This window comes from Oxyura jamaicensis, assembly GCF_011077185.1.
Source record: "Oxyura jamaicensis isolate SHBP4307 breed ruddy duck chromosome 13 unlocalized genomic scaffold, BPBGC_Ojam_1.0 oxy13_random_OJ72505, whole genome shotgun sequence".
Lineage (NCBI taxonomy): Eukaryota > Metazoa > Chordata > Aves > Anseriformes > Anatidae > Oxyura > Oxyura jamaicensis.
The window spans coordinates 269,898-289,674 of record NW_023304319.1 but is presented as its reverse complement, the minus strand read 5'-3'; the positions used below and the strand labels follow the sequence as shown (position 1 = coordinate 289,674).

Sequence of the window (19,777 nt, the reverse complement as noted above, 5' to 3'; positions counted from 1 at the left end):
AAGATCTCTGCTTTGACCTGGCCCCACCAACTTCCGTCTTTTCCGCGTCCGATGGTGGGTCCGGCGGGACTTCCGCATGATTGAGAGGGGCATCCCCAGAGTTCTCGCCCGCAATGCGCGTTAAAAGTCAGCAACAGTTCTGCAAGGGCTGCCGCTCCTAGTGTTGACATCTGGGCCGCGGCACAGGCAACCTCCTTCTCCGCCTCCATAGCCTTTAGTGACTCTAATACCGTTCACCACAACTCACAGACAGTTTTCACCTCCTTTTCATCTTTTGAATCCCCCGTTATAGTCCTTTCCCACATGGTATTACCGAACTCCCGCCATTCCGTAACAGGGAACAGCAAGGCAGTCTCTCTAAAATGTCCCCATCGTTGTCCCAGCTTAATCAGCTTAGTCAATTGCTTTCCCGTTGTCTTGATACCTCTCTTAGAGAGAACTCCAACAAGCAACGTCATCGCAGCCTCTACTTCCATGGCTGTGCTTTTCCCTGGGAGGCAAGGTCCGTGTCTGCCCTGACTATGCACACAAACAGCACTCCTCCCAGCCGTTTAATTTCTGTCCTAACTTAATTAACTTAGTTCAATTGCTTTTCCTGTTGTCTCGTTACCTCTCTTAGAGGTCTTTGTTGACTTGAAAGGTGTAGCTTTTATTGCTGCTCAGTATTTGTGTGATGCTAGGAGAAGACAAGAAAATTAGATTTCTCAATGAATCCTTTTAAACGATGTGATTATTTGTTATCAAGGTCAATTTTTTCTTTATTTGTTTTAGTCACTGAGTTGACTGATGTAGGACATGCAAGTTTTATAAACTCATTTTACTTAGATGTACATGTTGTACTCCATTTAATAAAACAGAATTTCTAAAGATTGGCAAAACACTGAAGTAGAAATATGGTTGAAGTTGATATAAATTTGATTGTAGATTTTATTTATTGTTTATGGTAAGGTTTCTTTTTAGGACTTAGGCTTGCTTTGTATATTGTTAAAATGTATTGCTACATGATAAAGAATGAAAATATGTCCTTTCTATGAAATAAATAAATAAATGTTGTTGGTTCTGGTACTGCAATAACTGTATATTTTTTTTCCTTATAGGCTGCATGCAGGGTATGATTTCATATCTTCCTGAGCTGACCCCTCACCTTATTCAGTGCCTTTCCAACAAAAAGGCTCTTGTGCGCTCCATTACATGCTGGACTCTTAGTCGCTATGCACACTGGGTCAACCCCCAGACACATACTTGAAGCCATTAATGACTGAGTTGCTAAAGCGTATCCTGGATAGCAACAAGAGAGTACAAGAAGCTGCCTGCAGGTAAGCCAAAGCTTCAAAACCAAAAATTACTGTTCAACTGTTCATGACACTGCTTTTTTATGGAAAGCTATTTTAATGCCTTTATCAATGAATGCATGACTTCATTTCTAGTGTTGTTTGTTTGTTTGTTTGTTTGTTTTTTTAAACTTGAGTAGGTTCAGCTGTTTCTTGAGTAGTCACAAATTACTATTGAGTTGTAATAAGTCAAGGGTCCTGGCAGCTCCCTCAGCTGCCTTGAGTGGCCTCGATGCCGGAAAAAAAGTCCAGCCCACCTCGATCCCCTGCTCCACTGCAGAATGCGTCTGCCCCAGAGCCGATCACCTCGGCGAGTGGCTGCAAAATGTCAAGTCAAAACATACTAGCTTTATAAATAGCAATACAATTTAGCAATACTTCTTGGAGAGGAGCAAAAACAACCTGCATCCTTACAGTGAATAGCTGCATGGATCATTAGTCTACTATATTGAAAATTGGTTGTAGGATACTATATGTTTTCATCACTATCTTCTGTATCATCTCAGATGCCTAACTTTCATTTCTGTGCTACTGAGAAACTGCTCCTTTAGGTGGGGATACCCAAAAAGATATTGAAACATGTTTTCCTGCTCACATTCTATGTCTTTCTGAAAGAATACTTCAAAATAATATAATAAAAGAATAAATAAAATAATGCTAGACACTCAAAGCGTTCACAGTTGCATTGTTAAGAAAAAGGCATTTGTGTACCTGATAGACGGCTAAGTAGGAGCTTGTTCACCTCATATGATGACGCATGCATTTTTTTTGTATTGGGACACTAATAATAATCTTGTTTACACAAGCTAGGCCAGTATATCTTCAACAGCTCATATTTTTTCCTTTTATTGTTTCTCTGAAGTGGCATGTATTGGGGATTTTTGTTTGCTTTGTTTTTTTTTGTTTGTTTGTTTTGTTTAATGCTTGTTTAACACTTGACAGAGGAGATGTAAAGTTTCCATGATGTCATGATATGTGCATTGACCAAGGCTGGCTAAAATTGTTTGTCACCTCTCTTTGCTTCTAGTTTTCCATGTCTTTGTGTCTGTTTTTCTATATAGTTAACTGCTGAGAATACAGTCTGATATTGGTGCTGTACTGGCACAACAGCGCTGGCGCTTCTAAATGCAGCTACAGCAGCAGACGTTAAATATAGTGAGCTGGTTTTAGCTGAGATAAACATTTATTGTTATGGTTCCTACTATTTCATTTAATACATTGTAACTTGTGTATAGTAATGCTGGGGGGGGGCCCCCCCCCCCCCTCCCGTGTACACATAACAGGAATATTTTTGAATTTTCTTGATCACAGTTTAAGAGCTGAATCCTTATGTGTTTGTTCAAAATAGATTGAAATTACCTCAATAATACCATTTTAAAAACATACCTTGGATGAATTTGAGGACTAAATACAATTTAATGTTTAAACAGAAATGGGTAGTGTGGGGTGTTTTGGGGTGGTGTTGTTTTTCAAGGTACTGATTGACCTGTTGTGTTTTTGTGGGTTTTGTTTGTTTTGTTTGTTTTGGTCCCTAAGTGCCTTTGCTACTCTAGAAGAAGAGGCTTGTACAGAGCTTGTTCCTTATCTTGCATATATACTTGATACTTTGGTCTTCGCATTTAGTAAATACCAGCATAAAAACCTGCTGATTCTTTATGATGCTATAGGAACTCTAGCAGATTCTGTAGGACATCATCTAAATAAACCAGTGAGTATACCTTATGTTCTGTAAAAGCACTTGTCATATATTGAAAAACTGGTTCAGTGGTTATTGTAATGTGCTTTACATGTTACGAAAGAGAAATGCTGATCTTTCTGTGTAGATTTTGACAATACTAAATATATACATGTAAAATACATAGACTGCCTTGCCTATTACACAATTATTCTACTATTATACAAATACTCTCCATTTCTAATAAATGTCTGTGTATGTGGTGGCTTGTGAAATGTGCTTTTCATCATGATTTTTTTTCCTATTCTCAGAATTTTTCAGCTCAGAGGAGATATGTATATCAATATAAATGTTAAATAGGACTTCATAGAAATTGGTGCAATGCGTGCTAATTTCTAATGAGTTGTGGTTGTTTTTTTGTTTGTTTTTTTGGGGGGGTAACCGCTTTCAGTATAGTTCTGTGTGTCCCTTTTCCAGTGTAGTGGAGCACATCATCGGTAGAAATTGCTTTATCAGAGAGTACAATAGAAATGCAAATTTATGTATAAACACAGAATCCTTTGGACGAAGCACAGATAACACCCAACATGGGCAAAAAACATGCTTTTTGTCTTGTTTTGTTTTTGTTTTGTAGCATACATTTGTTTATTAATAGCATATGCGTATGTGTTGTGTGCATCTTCTTATGACAGCTATTGAAATTTGTTTTATTTCTATGTAGTGCTTCACATGGCACAGGTGCGCTAGAATAAAACAATTTGGATTGTTGCCATGGTATTTTACTTGCTGTCCAAGACCCCATACTATCAAAGGACCTTTTTCTCAATCTCTCTCTGGCCCTGGCCAGCTTAACATTTGACAGCATCTGAAGGAAGCTAAATGCAAGATCCTGGTGATGGTGGGACTTTCTTCAGTCACTTAGAATAGTGTGTCTTAGGACAACATCTGTTGGCTCTTTTAATACCTTCTGAGAGCAACAGTACTATAGGGATGCCTTGCTCAACATCCTTATGACAGAGCAGTGGCAGGTAAGATTCAACAACTTGATACAGAATGAGTAAGTGCATCCTTCTGGAGGGAGAGAAAAATTACTTCATGCATGGTTAGTTGCTTGAGGAAGAAGCTTCAGGAACATGGGGGGGAGGGGGGTTGTAGCTTCAGAATAATGGGAAGTGGTTGAGAAAAGCAGGAGGCAGACTGTGTTGCTGGTAAAAACATTTTCCATAGACCCTGAGGCAATCCCATAACTTTGTAACAACCCAAGCAGCTATTAAAAGTTGCTAGACTGAAATCAAACCTGGTACTTATGTGCCTCAGCAAAAAATCTTAAAACGTAAGTTACAAACTCTAATATTAAACTACTTCTACCTATTGCAACAATGATTGGATTACAATGCACCAGTTTTCTTTTGCTGAAAAAATAGAAGCAGTTCTTAATAAATCAATTTTGTAGCTTTAAAGTAAACTGGTACGCAATGAAGTTTCAGCAGCTGATGCATATTCATCCTAAACAGGAATATATTCAGATGCTAATGACTCCGTTAATCCAGAAGTGGAATATGTTGAAGGATGAAGATAAAGATCTCTTCCCTTTGCTAGAGGTAAATGTTAAAGTTTGGATATCATTTATCAACTTATTTTAGGAATTATACTTTCCTACTAGGAAGTGTAACTATGAAAGTTGACAGTGTTTAGGTATTTCCTATTATGGAGAAAATGTTCTGATTGTAGTGAGAAAAACTTATGACTGAAAAACCTAAAAGATTTCTGCTAAATCTAATGACATTTCTGCCATTCTTGAAAGTCGTCTTTTTTTTCTTTTAATTTCAAAAAAAAAATCCCAAAGTTCCATTCTCTTCTCGCTCTCCTCTTATCCTTCCATTAAAAGAACTGTTGGACAAACTGAAGGTATGAACCAGACTGTTTAGTCTATTCTCTATACTTTCTGAATGTGAAGCAGGAAAACACTTCTAGAAAAATAGTTTCATAGCTTTTAGGTAATGTTAGGGCTTGTACATGATCAAATGTTGACTGAATTACAGTAGCTGTCTTTGCATGCACTTAGAGGTGGCCAAGAAATAAAATACCACTTCTGAGAAATTTTCTCAACTGGCATATTTAAGAGAGAGGAACAAATAGTTGACAGTTGCCTTGGATCAACTAATTGGTACTGCTTTTCTAGGTTGCATTTAATCAGTTACATGTTGCTATACTTAAAATGTCAATCTTTTAATTTACTTCTCCCAAGTAAAAAGCACTTGGGGGAGGTGAGGAAAGTTGGTAATCTCTCTCTCTTTTCCAGTGCCTGTCATCAGTTGCTACTGCCTTGCAATCTGGCTTTCTTCCATATTGTGAACCTGTGTACCAGCGTTGTGTAAATCTGGTGCAGAAGACCCTTGCTCAAGCTGTGGTATTTTTCTATTGCTATTCCAAGGTTTTCAGAATATCTCCTTAAACCAATGTATTAATGATGTAAAATTAAGTGTTTGCAGGGAGATTTGCACTATAACTATTAAGTGTCTAAATGAAGCTGCAGTTCTGAAACTAATTGTTCTAAATTTTATGCATACCCCTGAGAGTATCTAATACTTATTCAGAAAATGCATATTTATTTGTTGCAGTTGCACAATGCTCAGCCAGACCAATATGAGGCTCCAGATAAAGACTTCATGATTGTGGCTCTTGATTTACTCAGTGGTTTAGCTGAAGGACTTGGAGGCAACATTGAACAGTTAGTGGCTTGCAGCAATATCCTGACACTAATGTACCAATGCATGCAGGTGAGATGAGTAACCTGTTTGATCCAAGGATTTTCTTTCTTAAGAGAATCAAAAACACTTCTAGAATTGTCTTCTTCCTCTTTTTCTTTAGGATAAAATGCCTGAGGTACGGCAGAGTTCTTTTGCATTGTTAGGTGATCTGACAAGGGCATGTTTTCAGCATGTTAAGCCTTGCATTGGTATGTTTCTTTCACGTGTTAAACAACTTGTTTTACAAACTGATAAGAGGCTGTTTTAGCCACTGTTAAGCTCCCTTCTCTGTGGCTTACATTGTCATGGTGTTGTAAGTTTTTGTTTTCCTTTATCAGCAAGGGCCTGTAGTCTTTCCTTCTTCAAACTGTGTTTAAAAGACACATTCTTTTGTAGACAGTGCAAAAGCTCATTTTGCTGCCTGATTTTTATAATGTAACAAGTTGCCTGTTGTGCTGTAATACAGAAAAACAGATGTACTTTAATTAGAAAAATTGCTTTCTTTGATAAGTTCTTGAATACATAATGCCCCCCAGAAGGGGAGAAATGAAGGTTTTTAGAGTTACACAAAACCTATTAGAAACATTTTTAAAATGATACTTTGAAAATATTTGCACTGATCTGCTTAGATTCTAAAATCCAGGTTAATTTGATATATAGCAGAAATATAGCTCTTGTTAACTCAGGTAAAACACATTCTGAGCATTTAATAGGTTTACATGACTTAAAAAAAACAAAGCACTTATTTGTATGTGATGTTAGAGTACTGGGCAAAGTGTTTTTATTGTGTAATGAGATTTTTTTTGAAGTGTTGTTCTTTCTAGCTGACTTCATGCCCATTTTGGGAACCAACCTAAATCCTGAATTCATTTCTGTGTGTAACAATGCCACTTGGGCAATTGGAGAAATCTCCATCCAGATGGGTAAGATTTTTTTTTCTTTGAATCTTTGCACATTTAGCATGGTTTGTATTTTTTTGTGATTGTGTGTGTGCATGATATTTTCATGTTGAGATTTAAATTGAGATTCTTGTCCATGATATGTTCAATGTGCCAAATCTACTTAGATTATATATATATTAATTGTCATTTTCTTCTTCATCTTCATTTTTGGCTGTTTCAGGTATAGAGATGCAGCCTTATATTCCAATGGTGTTGCACCAGCTTGTAGAAATAATTAACAGACCCAGCACACCAAAGACATTGTTAGAGAACACAGGTACCTAAAAATTGAACCATTCATTTGAAGGGAATTATAGATATGTAAATTTTATTTTTTTTTATTGCATAGGGTTAGCACACCAGAACTGATTTTATTGCTATGTATTTGGCTTTTATAAGAAAAACCAACTCTCTTTTGCAGTAGCTCCTAAAATCTGTCCTGCAGCAAGCCATCTATCATATACCTAGATTCTTAAAGTTGTTGCTTTCGCACCTTTATAAGACTTATTATATTTGTCATCTATTTAATTTTTAAGCATTCTTCCAATTTTATTTATGTATTCAATATGATAAATATATGCAGTAGCACTTAAACACTTGGTGGCTTTAATTTATGCTGATTTTATTATGTGCATGTCCTTACATGTGTGTGGATATATAGTGTTTGAAACAAAATCAATTGACATATTTAAAACAAATAACTCTATAAATTCACAAAGAAAATAGACTTTAATATTAATTTGTGGTATCATGCACAAACATCTAGATATGTGATTGCAGTTTTACCACAACATATCTAAAATTATGTATAACTTCTATTACCTGAGACTTGTTTTTGGAAATTTGTTATAAAGTCATAACAGTGCAATGCATATTTTATGTTCTGGCCAGCAGCTTTGCCTTCCAAATTAGGAACAGTCCCCAAATGCCTTATTGAATCTGAATTTCTGAGGCTTGTTTATTTTGCATTTATAGAAGGCATGTTCTGCTATGAAGAACACCTTCTATACTTTGGCAAAACTTTATTAATAATTTGTCAGGTTTCTATTTTACTATTTTACTCATTGAGATTTTTTTTTTGCTTGAAAACTAATCCTGTAAGAAAACAATAGTTTAGTCATTATTACCTGACATGACTGAAAATTATACAAGTTCAGTGCTACAGTTGATGCTAAGCATGAGGTAAATTGGAGAGAGATTTTTTTTTTCAGTGCATATTTTTCTTCTAGTATTCTCTAAACATAAAAGCTGCACTTTCTCTACCCTCTTTTACCCACCCCCAATTTAGTATGGAAGGTGAACTTGAAGGAAAAATTACCTTAGTTGTCTAGCATATTATAGGTACTACTTTTTGAAAATATAATTTTGAAGCATCCAGTACTTAAACTTTTGCTTCCATTACTGTTAGATAATTTCTGGAAACATCCAAATACTGACATTTTCTTTATTCGCTTAATATTTACTTTAAATGTGGATGCATAACTGCAAATAAATGTTGTGTGATGTTCTTATTATAAAGTTTTTTGTGGGATATTGTTCTGTGTGTCACTGGTATGTGCAAGAATATTATTTTGTTGTTGGTTTAGCTTGCTATGTAACGAGCTATGTAAACACTTCTATGGAAACATATGAGACTATGTTAAGTAAAAGTAGTTGCATAGCAAATGAGTACATGTCAAAAACTTCTATTACTATCCCTTGTAGAGACTGTAGCTGTAAGAGCTTGCAGATAAAACTTAAGAGTACATTTTCATTTGAAAGTAGTACTTCAGCACTATATAATTTTATAAGTTAGATCTGCTGAAAATTTTAGATGCTGCATACTGAAATTGAGTAATGTCAGGTAAAATAGTACATGACCATTGAGCTGCAGCTTTCATTGAATGAGTATGTTTCAAACTGCTAGTATGTCCTACATCAAATTTTTATTGGAGAATGCATCATCTGCTTTATTGCATGTTTCATAAAAACTGTTCACAAATGCCTGTTAATTAGTGTTGCATAGTATGTCCCTTAAACATAGGTTTTCTTTTTCTGCTTCATATAATTCTGCTGGATTTTAGTATTAATGTATTTTGCTTCAAGTAATCCTGATACATTATTCCTCACTTTTCTCTAAAGATTAATCGTTGTGAGTTGAGCAAACACCATTAAAACACATTTACATTATGATATCTTCTTCAGTTGGGCCCTCAGAACAAATAACCAAATTGCCGAATCATCTCAAGATGTGATTTTTCTTTCCATGTGTTCTTATGCCTTTGTATCAGAAATCATATTCTTACACAACTTTTATGAGGAAGCCTGTTGTGAACAGGAGAAATTGGGATTAAAGAATTAATTTTCTGCAGTTAGTTGCTGTGATATATTCAATGTAAACTTATTTCTAAGTGTATTTTTACTGATAAATAGTAGACCTATTAAAATCTTGAATTCTAAATATAGGGAAAAAAAAATTAGAGTACTTAATGCTAAAACTTAAAATGGATAATTCCTTTTTATCAAGAGTATCTGTAATTGTACATTTGAATAAAAACTTTTTAAATTTACCTGCCATACACTTTTATGTAGTAGAGAAGTCTGAAGAGGGCAAAATGACTACTTAAATCAGAAAGAAAACCTTTGGATTTTAAATTTTGGTTTTGGTGTTCTCTCATTTAATAATTTAATTTTTCTTTTACCCTGGAGAGTATACCATATATGTTGCTGCCTCTTATTTAGGGGATGGTGATAATGCACTGGTGAAATCTTATGTTTATCATGCACAGATTCTGTTGATTTCTATTTCTTAGTTATTTGTTGTTTTTTCTTTATTTTTTTCCTCCTCCCCTTCATTTGCTCATGTCTTGGTTGGCGTTTGGTGGTGTATAACTGTGATTGTGTTACCTTAGCAATAACAATGGGCCGTCTTGGTTACGTTTGTCCTCAAGAGGTGGCCCCCGTGCTACAGCAGTTTATAAGACCCTGGTGTGTATTATTCAATCTTCTTTTCTTAAAATTCATGTTTCTTCACACTTTTCTTCTCTCTATCTCACTTTTAGATATATTTTCAGTTGGTTTCAAAATCTCAATCCTTAATCATTGCCAACCATGTGACTAATCTTGTCCTATCAGGTTTGTGAGTTTTCAGTAGCACCATCATGTATTCTTTATGTTGTGGCTAACAACCAATTTATGCATGGGGTAAGATTGTCACATGCTTGTGTTAAAGCTTGACTATGAAAGAACATTTTAAAATCCACCAGAATGCATGTAAATACTGTAAAATTTAAACCGTGCATTACTTACAATTCAGTCTGAGACTTCAATTGCTGTAAGGAATGTTATAGACTTTTTATGTATAAAATAGCTTGCTTGCTGCTGTTAAAGTTAAACAAATGTTCTGTAAGTCATATCTGACATAATTCATACTGTGATAATATATGTTCCACTTCTAATGATAGTTCCTATAATATTTTGGATGCATGTTTCTTTTGTATTTAATGGAATACAGGCCACACTTCCTAATTATATATAGTGCAACAGGAGAACCGGATTCTAGAGGTGATGCATAATGGGAATATAGTAGTAAACACTGTGCAACAAGTGTTTTTCTAAGTGTTCAAAATAATGTCATCTTAGTGTGACTTACTCCATCAAATACTGTAATCTAATTCTGTCCCGACTGAATGAAAAAGTAGTAGAATTAGCTAAGATTTGCTTTCCAATTTATTAGGTGTACGTCTCTGCGAAACATAAGGGACAACGAGGAAAAGGATTCTGCGTTCCGTGGGATATGTACAATGATCTCAGTCAACCCCAGTGGAGTAGTCCAAGTAAGATGCATGAATAGATCTTTTCTCTCTTCTGTAGTAAAAGCTATATATGAAATATTAAAAAATTTAGCTTGATGTTGATTCCCTGTAGTACCTGATGTAGCTTTATTTTGAGGTCAAGGAGACAAAAATGTTTATATTGTGATGATACGTATCATGATAGTACAGGAATTCTTCATCAGTAATTATCACATATGGAAAGGAGCAGATGACTAGTAGTGTTACAGTCAACTGTTGTCTTTTACTTGCAGTGAATATGTAAATAATAAACTTTATTTAAAATAACTCCGTTTTGGTATTTGTCAGGGTTGTTTTTTTGTGTTGAGGATTTGTTTTTTCAGAGGCATTCCAGGCTTTTCAAAAACAAACAAACAAAAAAGAAAAGAAAAGAAAAACAAACAATAATAGTAATAACCACCCCTTCATTTTTAAAACTTGGCTAGGGAAGATTCTGTTTCAGCTTTGGATACATTTGTTGTGGTTTAACCCGGCTGGCAGCTAAACACCACACAGCTGTTTGCTCACCCTCCCCCCTCCCTCTCTGGGATGGGGGAGAGAAATGGGAAAGTGAAGCCTGTGAGTTGAGATAAAGACAGTTTATTAACACAGGAAATAATAATAATAATATGTACAAACAAGTGATGCACAATGCAATTGCTCACCACCTGCTGACCAATGCCCAGCCCAACCCCGAGCAGCCGGCCCCCCACCCCGGCTAGCCACCCCTATATATTGTTTAGCATGACGTCAGATGGTATGGAATACCCCTTTGGCCAGTTTGGGTCAGCTGTCCTGGGTCTGTCCTCTCCCAGCTCTTGCTGCACCCCCAGCCTGCCCGCTGGCAGGACAGAGCGAGAAGCTGAAAAGTCCTTGGCTTAGTGTAAGCCCTGCTCTGCAACAATTAAAACATCCGCACGTTATCAGCACTCTTCTCATCCTAATCCAAAACATAGCACCCTACCAGCTACTAGGAGGGAAAATAACTCTCCTAACTGAAACCAGGACATATATCCATCCCTTATTCCATACCCTTTATGTCATGCTCAGGTTACACTCTTTCCAGTACATTCTAGTAAATCACTATTTTCATCTATGGTAGTGATGACACAGTATTATATAATAATTAACATAATACAACTCAACTCATGGGCTATTCTCACCCAGTATTAAATCCCCTTGAGGTACACACTGGACCTCCCCATTCTTTTGCATTACCCACCAAGTGCATCCAGGTCCTTGAGCAAAAGCAATCCCACGAATGGGTTTGCCTTTTCCTGAGGCAGGAGCAGCCCAGCATATTTCTTACATGCACTACAGGAACTTTATCCCCTTCTACTGTACGTAGCAGGTTTGATTGGGCAGGTCCAGCTCGGTTGGCAGATCCCCTAGTATTGACTAACCAGGTGGCTTTTGCCAAATGTGCATCCCAATTTCTGAATGTCCCAGGACCCATTGCTTTCAGTGTAGTCTTTAACAGTCCATTGTATCGCTCAACTTTACCGGAGGCTGGTGCGTGATAGGGGATGTGATACACCCACTCAATACCATGTTCTTTGGCCCAAGTGTCTATAAGGTTGTTTCGGAAATGAGTCCCATTGTCTGACGCAGTTCTTTCTGGGGTGCCATGTCGCCATAGGACTTGCTTTTCAAGGCCCAGGATAGTGTTTCGGGTGGTGGCATGGGGCACAGGATATGTTTCCAGCCATCCAGTGCTTGCTTCCACCATTGTGAGTACGTGGTGCTTGCCGTTGCGGGTTTGAGGGAGTGTGATGTAATCAATCTGCCAGGCCTCTCCATATTTGTATTTCAGCCATCGTCCTCCATACCAAAGAGGCTTTGACCGTTTAGCTTGCTTGACTGCAGCACGTTTCACAATCATGAATAAACTGTGCTATAGTGTCCATGGTTAGGTCCACCCCTCGATCACAAGCCCATCTGTATGTTGCATCTCTACCTTGATGGCCTGAGGTGTCATGGGCCCATCGGGCTATAAATAATTCACCCTTATGTTGCCAGTCCAGGTCCACCTGAGCCACTTCAATCTTAGCAGCCTGATCCACCTGCTGGTTGTTCTGATGTTCTTCAGTAGCCCGATTCTTGGGCACATGAGCATCTACATGGCGTACCTTTACAACCAGGTTCTCTACCTGGGCAGCAATATCTTGCCATAATGCAGCAGCGCAGATGGGTTTGCCCCTGCGCTGCCAGTTGTTCTGTTTCCATTGCTGTAACCACCCCCAAAGGGCATTTGCTACCATCCACGAATCAGTGTATAGGTAGAGAACTGGCCACTTTTCTCGTTCAGCAATATCTAAAGCCAGCTGGATGGCTTTTACTTCTGCAAATTGACTCGATTCACCTTCTCCCTCAGCAGCTTCTGCAACTCGTCGTGTAGGACTCCATACAGCAGCTTTCCATCTCCGATGCTTTCCCACAATGCGACAGGACCCGTCAGTGAACAGGGCATATCTCTTCTCATTCTCTGGTAGCTTGTTGTACAGTGGAGCTTCCTCAGCACGGACCACCTCCTCCTCTGATGACATCCCAAAGTATTTGCCTTCTGGCCAGTCCATAATCACTTCCAAGATTCCCGGACGACTGGGGTTTCCTATTCGAGCCCGCTGAGTAATCAGTGCAACCCACTTGCTCCATGTAGCATCAGTTGCATGATGTGTAGAGGGGACCCTTCCTTTGAACATCCAGCCCAGTACTGGCAGTCGGGGTGCCAGGAGGAGCTGTGCTTCAGTACCGACCACTTCCGAAGCAGATCGAACTCCTTCATATGCCGCCAATATCTCCTTTTCGGTTGGAGTGTAGCGGGCCTCAGATCCTCTGTATCCCCAACTCCAAAACCCTAGGGGTCGACCTCGAGTTTCCCCAGGCTCTTTCTGCCAGAGGCTCCAGGTGGGGCCATTCTCCCCAGCTGCGGTGTAGAGCACATTCTTTACATCTGGTCCCGTTCGGACTGGCCCAAGGGCTACTGCATGAACTATTTCCTGCTTAATTTGTTCAAAAGCTTGTTGTTGCTCAGGGCCCCATTCAAAATCATTCTTCTTACGGGTTACTTGGTAGAGCGGGTTTACAATCAGACTGTAATTTGGAATGTGCATTCCCCAAAACCCCACCACACCTAGGAAAGTTTGTGTTTCCTTTTTGCTAGTTGGTGGAGACCTAGCTGTTATTTTGTTGATCACATCCATTGGGATTTGACGACGTCCATCTTGCCATTTTATTCCTAAAAACTGGATCTCTCGTGTAGGTCCGTTGACTTTATTTTGGTTAATGGCAAAACCAGCCTTCAGAAGGATTTGGACTATTTTCTTCCCTTTCTCATAAACTTCCTCTGCTGTGTCACCCCACACAATGATGTCATCGATGTACTGCAGGTGTTCAGGAGCTTCCCCCTGCTCCAGCGCAGACTGGATCAATCCATGGCAAATGGTAGGGCTATGTTTCTACCCCTGGGGCAGCCGATTCCAAGTATATTGGACTCCCCTCCAAGTAAAAGCAAACTGTTGCCTGCACTCTGCTGCTAGAGGGATGGAGAAAAATGCATTAGCGATATCAATTGTGGCATACCACTTGGCTGCCTTTGATTCCAGTTCGTACTGGAGTTCTAGCATGTCCGGCACTGCAGCACTCAGTGGTGGTGTGACCTCGTTCGGGCCACGATAGTCCACTGTTAGTCTCCACTCACCATTAGACTTTCGCACTGGCCATATGGGACTATTAAAAGGTGAATGAGTCTTGCTAAACACTCCTTGGCTCTCCAGTTGATGAATTAGCTCATGGATGGGAATACACACAGCCGTTAGCTCACCCTCCCCCCTCCCTCTCTGGGATGGGGGAGAGAATCGGGAAAGTGAAGCCTGTGAGTTGAGATAAAGACAGTTTATTAACACAGGAAATAATAATAATAATATGTACAAACAAGTGATGCACAATGCAATTGCTCACCACCTGCTGACCAATGCCCAGCCCAACCCCGAGCAGCCGGCCCCCCACCCCGGCTAGCCACCCCTATATGTTGTTCAGCATGACGTCAGATGGTATGGAATACCCCTTTGGCCTGTTTGGGTCAGCTGTCCTGGGTCTGTCCCCTCCCAGCTCTTGCTGCACCCCCAGCCTGCCCGCTGGCAGGACAGAGCGAGAAGCTGAAAAGTCCTTGGCTTAGTGTAAGCAGTGCTCTGCAGCAATTAAAACATCGGCATGTTATCAGCACTCTTCTCATCCTAATCCAAAACATAGCACCCTACCAGCTACTAGGAGGGAAAATAACTGTCCTAACTGAAACCAGGACAATTACTTAAATAGTCAGCATGACAAGGAAAACATTATTAAAATGTTAAATGTCTTGAATAGTATATGACTTTGCTCTTCAGTCTCCACAGCTCTAAAATAAAGCTACACCAATGTAATGTTTTGTGAGAGGAAAATTAAGGTGAATTTCTCTCTCCTTTGCCTGGAAACCTTCTCCCTGAAACACAAGAATTGAGCCTCTATCTTTTTTTGAAATTTTCTGTTCATTTCACTTATGCGTTATTCTATATTTATAGAATCATAAAATGGTTTCGGTTGAAAGGGACCCTTAAGGATCATCTAGTTCCAGCCTCCCTGCCATGAGCAGGGACATCTTCCACTAGACCAGGTTGCTCAAAGCCTCATCCCACTTTGCCTTGAACACTTCCAGGATGGGGCATCCACAACATCTCTGGGCAATCTGTTCCAGTGCCTCACCACCCTCATAGTAAAGAATTTCTTCCTTATATTTAATTTAAATCTACCTTCTTTTAGTCTAAAGCCATTATTCCTTGTCTTATCACTACACTCCCTGACAAAGAGTTCTTCAGCTTTCTTGTAGGCCCCCTTTAGGTACTGGAAGGGTACAATAAGGTCTCCCCCCAGAGCTTTCTCTTCTCCAGGCTGAACAACCTGAACTCCCTCAGCCAGTCTTAATAGGAGAGGTGCTTCCAGCCCCTTGATCTTCTTCATGGCCCTTGTCTGGACTTGTTCTAATACTTCCGTATCCTTCTTGTATTGGGGGCAGCAGAGCTGAACACAGCAATCCAGGTGGGGTCTTAGGAGAGCAGAGTAGAGGGGGAGAATCACCTCCCTCAACCTACCGGCAAGTGTGGTCTTGAGTTTGTTGCTTGTTAAGATGATCGTTTCGTGGTACACATACTGAAAGAATTCAAAGTTAGGCAAATATGGTGTAGGAAGGGAGAGCTTATGAAACAAAGCTTTTCCTACACTCAGCTAGTTCTGTTTCTGTACACTAAGGCATGCAATACCTTACCATTATTTCCTATATTAACTGGAAAATAAATTGATTTTTTAAAAGAGTTGTGAATTAGGATCAAAGATGCTGCATAGTTCATAGAACAAATGTCAAACCATTGCTTTTAGAGCTATAAATTGAGGTTTCTAACCTATGCGATTTTTTAATCTTATAGGACTTTATTTTTTTTTGTGATGCTGTTGCATCATGGATTAACCCAAAAGATGACCTCCGAGACATGTTCTGTAAGGTAATGTTTCTAATATGACGGTATGCCCTAACTATGGTTGTTTTGGATCCTCTGTTTCTTGCTTTTTATTTCCAGTATTAGGACTTCCCATGTTTGTGGTCACAGAGGCTTATTTGTAAAATCATAAAATTTCAAAAAAAAAAATCATAAAAAATCTGAATATTTTCTTAAACTTTCTTTTCTTATATGCATTCAGATTATTCTAAACTTTTTTTTTTTTTTTTTTTTTTTTAGAAAAAAAGATATATATATTTTTAAAAATTTTTTTTTTTTTTGCCCCGAAAATGTCTATGTTATTTTTGAGAAATATCTAGAAAAAAGCAAATAAAAATATTTCAGTGTTATGCTGATCTGTTAATCTTGCTTTTGCTGAAGCCTTCTTAGATGAACAAATCTTCAAGAAACTAATGTACATTGATACCCAAGAATACATCCCTAGACAAATTGTCAATCAAGTTTAAACCAAAGAGCTATTTACCTTGTGTAAAATAAGCAGGAAAAAAAAAAAAAAACACCTAGGAAGTGATAGATTATGTCTTGGCATTAGTGTCTTTTTAACCTAAAACATCCTTATTTCAGTTTCATGAACAAATGCTGTTACTGTTCAGTAGTATGGCTTCCTTCATATGTTGTAAAGTGAGATATCTCTTTTTAAGAGGGATGTATGTGAAAAGTTGATGATACTTCTTTTAAAGCTAAAATAGGGTATATTTCTTACATGGATTATGGGTCAGCATTGCCACTTTAAGTAATGCCAAGTGTGAACATCAGGACAGAAGCTAGAATTTTTGAATCCGATCTTGAGGAGGAAAGAAATCTCACTGTACTAGTTAGGAAACAGGCCAAGAGGCTTTGAAAAAAACATTAGGTTCAGGAAATGCACAGTTGAGTATTCTAGTGTCGGCAGAAGGAAACAACAAATACTTACAAGATTAAAAGAAAGTCCATGATGCTCTCTGTGATGATTATCCAAAGCAGTTTCAGTGCATTTTTCTGTACTAGTTCTTCAGCACTGAATACTTGCTTCAATAATTCAGCTTTTTTTTCTTTTCATATTCTTTCCAACATATTCATATGGGATCTAATACATTCAAGCTAGACACAATGTTTTATGGTCACTTGGCATAAGGACATACTTGCTTTTTACAGTGTATTCTCTTGTGCTTTTCTCCATGCTATATATATATATAAATCTGTGTGGATAGCTATATTATTCTACATGCCATGCTTAACTGAAATATTATTTTTTTTTATTTTAAGAAAGGCATTACTAAATTTCCTTTGTTTAACACTTCATTTGAATTCTCCAATTAAATATTTGACAGATGCACAATCCAGGATCTGTGGCCTACTGCATACATTGCTAGAAAATAATGATCATGTATCTACTGTTGAGTAATTCTTTACCTTCCCCCCCCATATGTAGATTCTTCACGGATTTAAAAATCAAGTTGAGGATGAGAATTGGAGGCATTTCTCTGACCAATTTCCTCTTCCCTTAAAAGAGCGCCTTGCAGTTTACTATGGAGTTTAACCTCGTGCACTGTACCTGCAGTCCCATAATTAAAGGTAGGCACACAAATCTTCCTTGCTAAACAGAGCTGTATAACAAATTTCCTCCCTATTTGCATTATATGAAATGTAATTGGATAGATTACAATTTTTCAGATGCACTGGGACAAATATCTTCCCTTCCTATAAGAAAGGGCGGGGGGAAGATAGTGTGCCTAAATGTTGGTAGCATAGCTGTAGCAAAAGCAGTTGTCTGACTCAGTTACATCTACATTACCAATCTTATCTTGCTATGCTACCATGCATATTATACACTCACCTTTCCTTCTATAAAAAAGTGCCTGATCAGGTTTAGTAAGCAAAGTAATTAATATGATCCTCAAGTCATCATACTAAAGACACAGACTCCCTGTGTGTGTTATGAATAAGTAGATGGCAGATGTGGTCTAAGCAGGAATATTTTTTCTAGGATAGGAAAGCAACTTTAAGACATGTTAGCCATGAGAAGTCCAATACATTCCTTATCACACTTTAGATGATCTTTGCACTGAATAAAGAATGTTATGCTAATCTGTAACTCTTCTGACTGTAGAGCTTTATGTTTTGGTTAGGTTGATGTGTTTGTTATTGCAGTGTTCCACTTCAGCAATTCTGAATTGGTGCATACAGTTCTGTCACAGGGAATACTTCAACAAAGAACAGTGATTGTCCATTCTAGAATAGTTATATTATTATGCCACCTTGCTTTGTATGTTCTCTGTGCACACTGTATAAAGCAAAGTTCTCATGTAGAAAGTAGTCTGATACTGTGAGGAGGTTATTATACTACCCAAAAAAGAGGGAAAATTAAGTTTTATTCATTTAATTGTTATATAATTTTAATATTTGATGTAGAATTTTTGTACTGAAATTATTGGAGTGAATCATGCAATTCTGTTTTATTATTGAATGGACAACTATTTTAAAGTCAGCCTAAAATTTTTCAGAGTTAGCAATATAAGAAATACTGTTTTAATTACATCTTTGATCTGAACAATGGATTAAAAATAAAACAACTTCAAGCATTTATGTGTTTATCTATGAGGGCATTTTAGTTTTGACATAAGATTTGTTTGTTTGTTTTTCCATTTTTCCTCCTAATGAGGAAGAATGCAAAATGATAAAATTCTCAGTTTGTATTGAGGGAGATGCCTTGTGGTGTTGTTTTTTTGTTTGTTTGTTTTTAATCCACCTAAAGATCAAACCATTAGGTTAATAGAAGGTATGTTTAATATTCTTTTTTAATGTCATAACTACCACATAATTTTGTATTAAATTGGCAAAAGCTTGTTAAAATATATAGGACTGCTTAAATCTTAAGCTTAGCCACAATAGTGGGACTGAAGGTATAGCTTTAAAGCATGCATTGTTATTTCATCAATAATAATCTTACCTAGTATAAATACAAACTTAAAAACAAATTTGTGCCTAGATTTTCTTTGAAGGTTGGTACCTACTGCTTTAAAAAAAGGCAAAAAAGCTCTTTGTTTAAGCACGTGTCTGTCAGTTAAGATGCGAAGTAAGATTTAACTATACCTCTCTCTCTTCTTTTTACAGGTCCTTCAGTCTGGGAGTCTATGAGGGAGTCTCTGCACCCAGGGAAATATTACCCTTTACTGGGGGGAAGGGTAAACCAGTAGGGAATACAGTACAATCCCAACTGTACTGGAAGGGGTGGGAGGGAAGTTGCTGTCACTGTATTAAGTCAATGTTGGGAAATGTTTAAACATCTGGAGCCTTTGTAGGTTGAAATCTATCTCCTATTACAACTCTGCAATGGACGTGAAGAAGAAGGAAAAAAATATTCACAAAACAGCACTTCCTGGAATATTGTGGGGAATTGTACCAAAACAAGAAACACATAATTGAACTATAGGGATATGTGAAGAGGAAAACTATTTTGCACATAATAAAGGAAACCTAAGAATGGGGGATCACAAACAGTAAAAGGCTTTTTTTTTTCTTTTATGGTGTGTGGGTTTTTTTTGTTTGTTTGTTTGTTTGTTTTTTAAGTAAGGTTTTCCTACATTATTTCATCCTGCTTGATGGGATTCCTAGGTATCTACATGTTAATGAAGAACTACGCAAATGAACCTAGTACAGTTCAAATGCAGCTTGTGTCTGTATTAGGAACAGGCACTTGCAGTGTACAATATAGAAACCCCATTGTAAACTAATAAAGGTTA

The 19,777-nt window shown here is 37.8% G+C and overlaps 1 protein-coding gene across 1 annotated transcript; it reads left to right on the top strand.

The window, feature by feature from the left end:
• Positions 1-1,097: 1,097 nt before the first annotated feature.
• LOC118157877 (transportin-1-like) lies at positions 1,098-19,557 on the top strand (the record flags this gene model as incomplete). Its single annotated transcript, XM_035312380.1, is given in 14 exon segments — positions 1,098-1,220; positions 1,223-1,316; positions 2,868-3,039; positions 4,521-4,607; positions 5,309-5,416; positions 5,628-5,786; positions 5,878-5,965; positions 6,581-6,679; positions 6,879-6,974; positions 9,589-9,664; positions 10,413-10,512; positions 15,966-16,040; positions 17,467-17,609; positions 19,149-19,557. Coding segments are annotated over 13 exon segments (1,385 nt in total), but the record flags the coding sequence as incomplete, so codon positions are not given.
• Between the last annotated feature and the right edge of the window lie 220 nt (positions 19,558-19,777).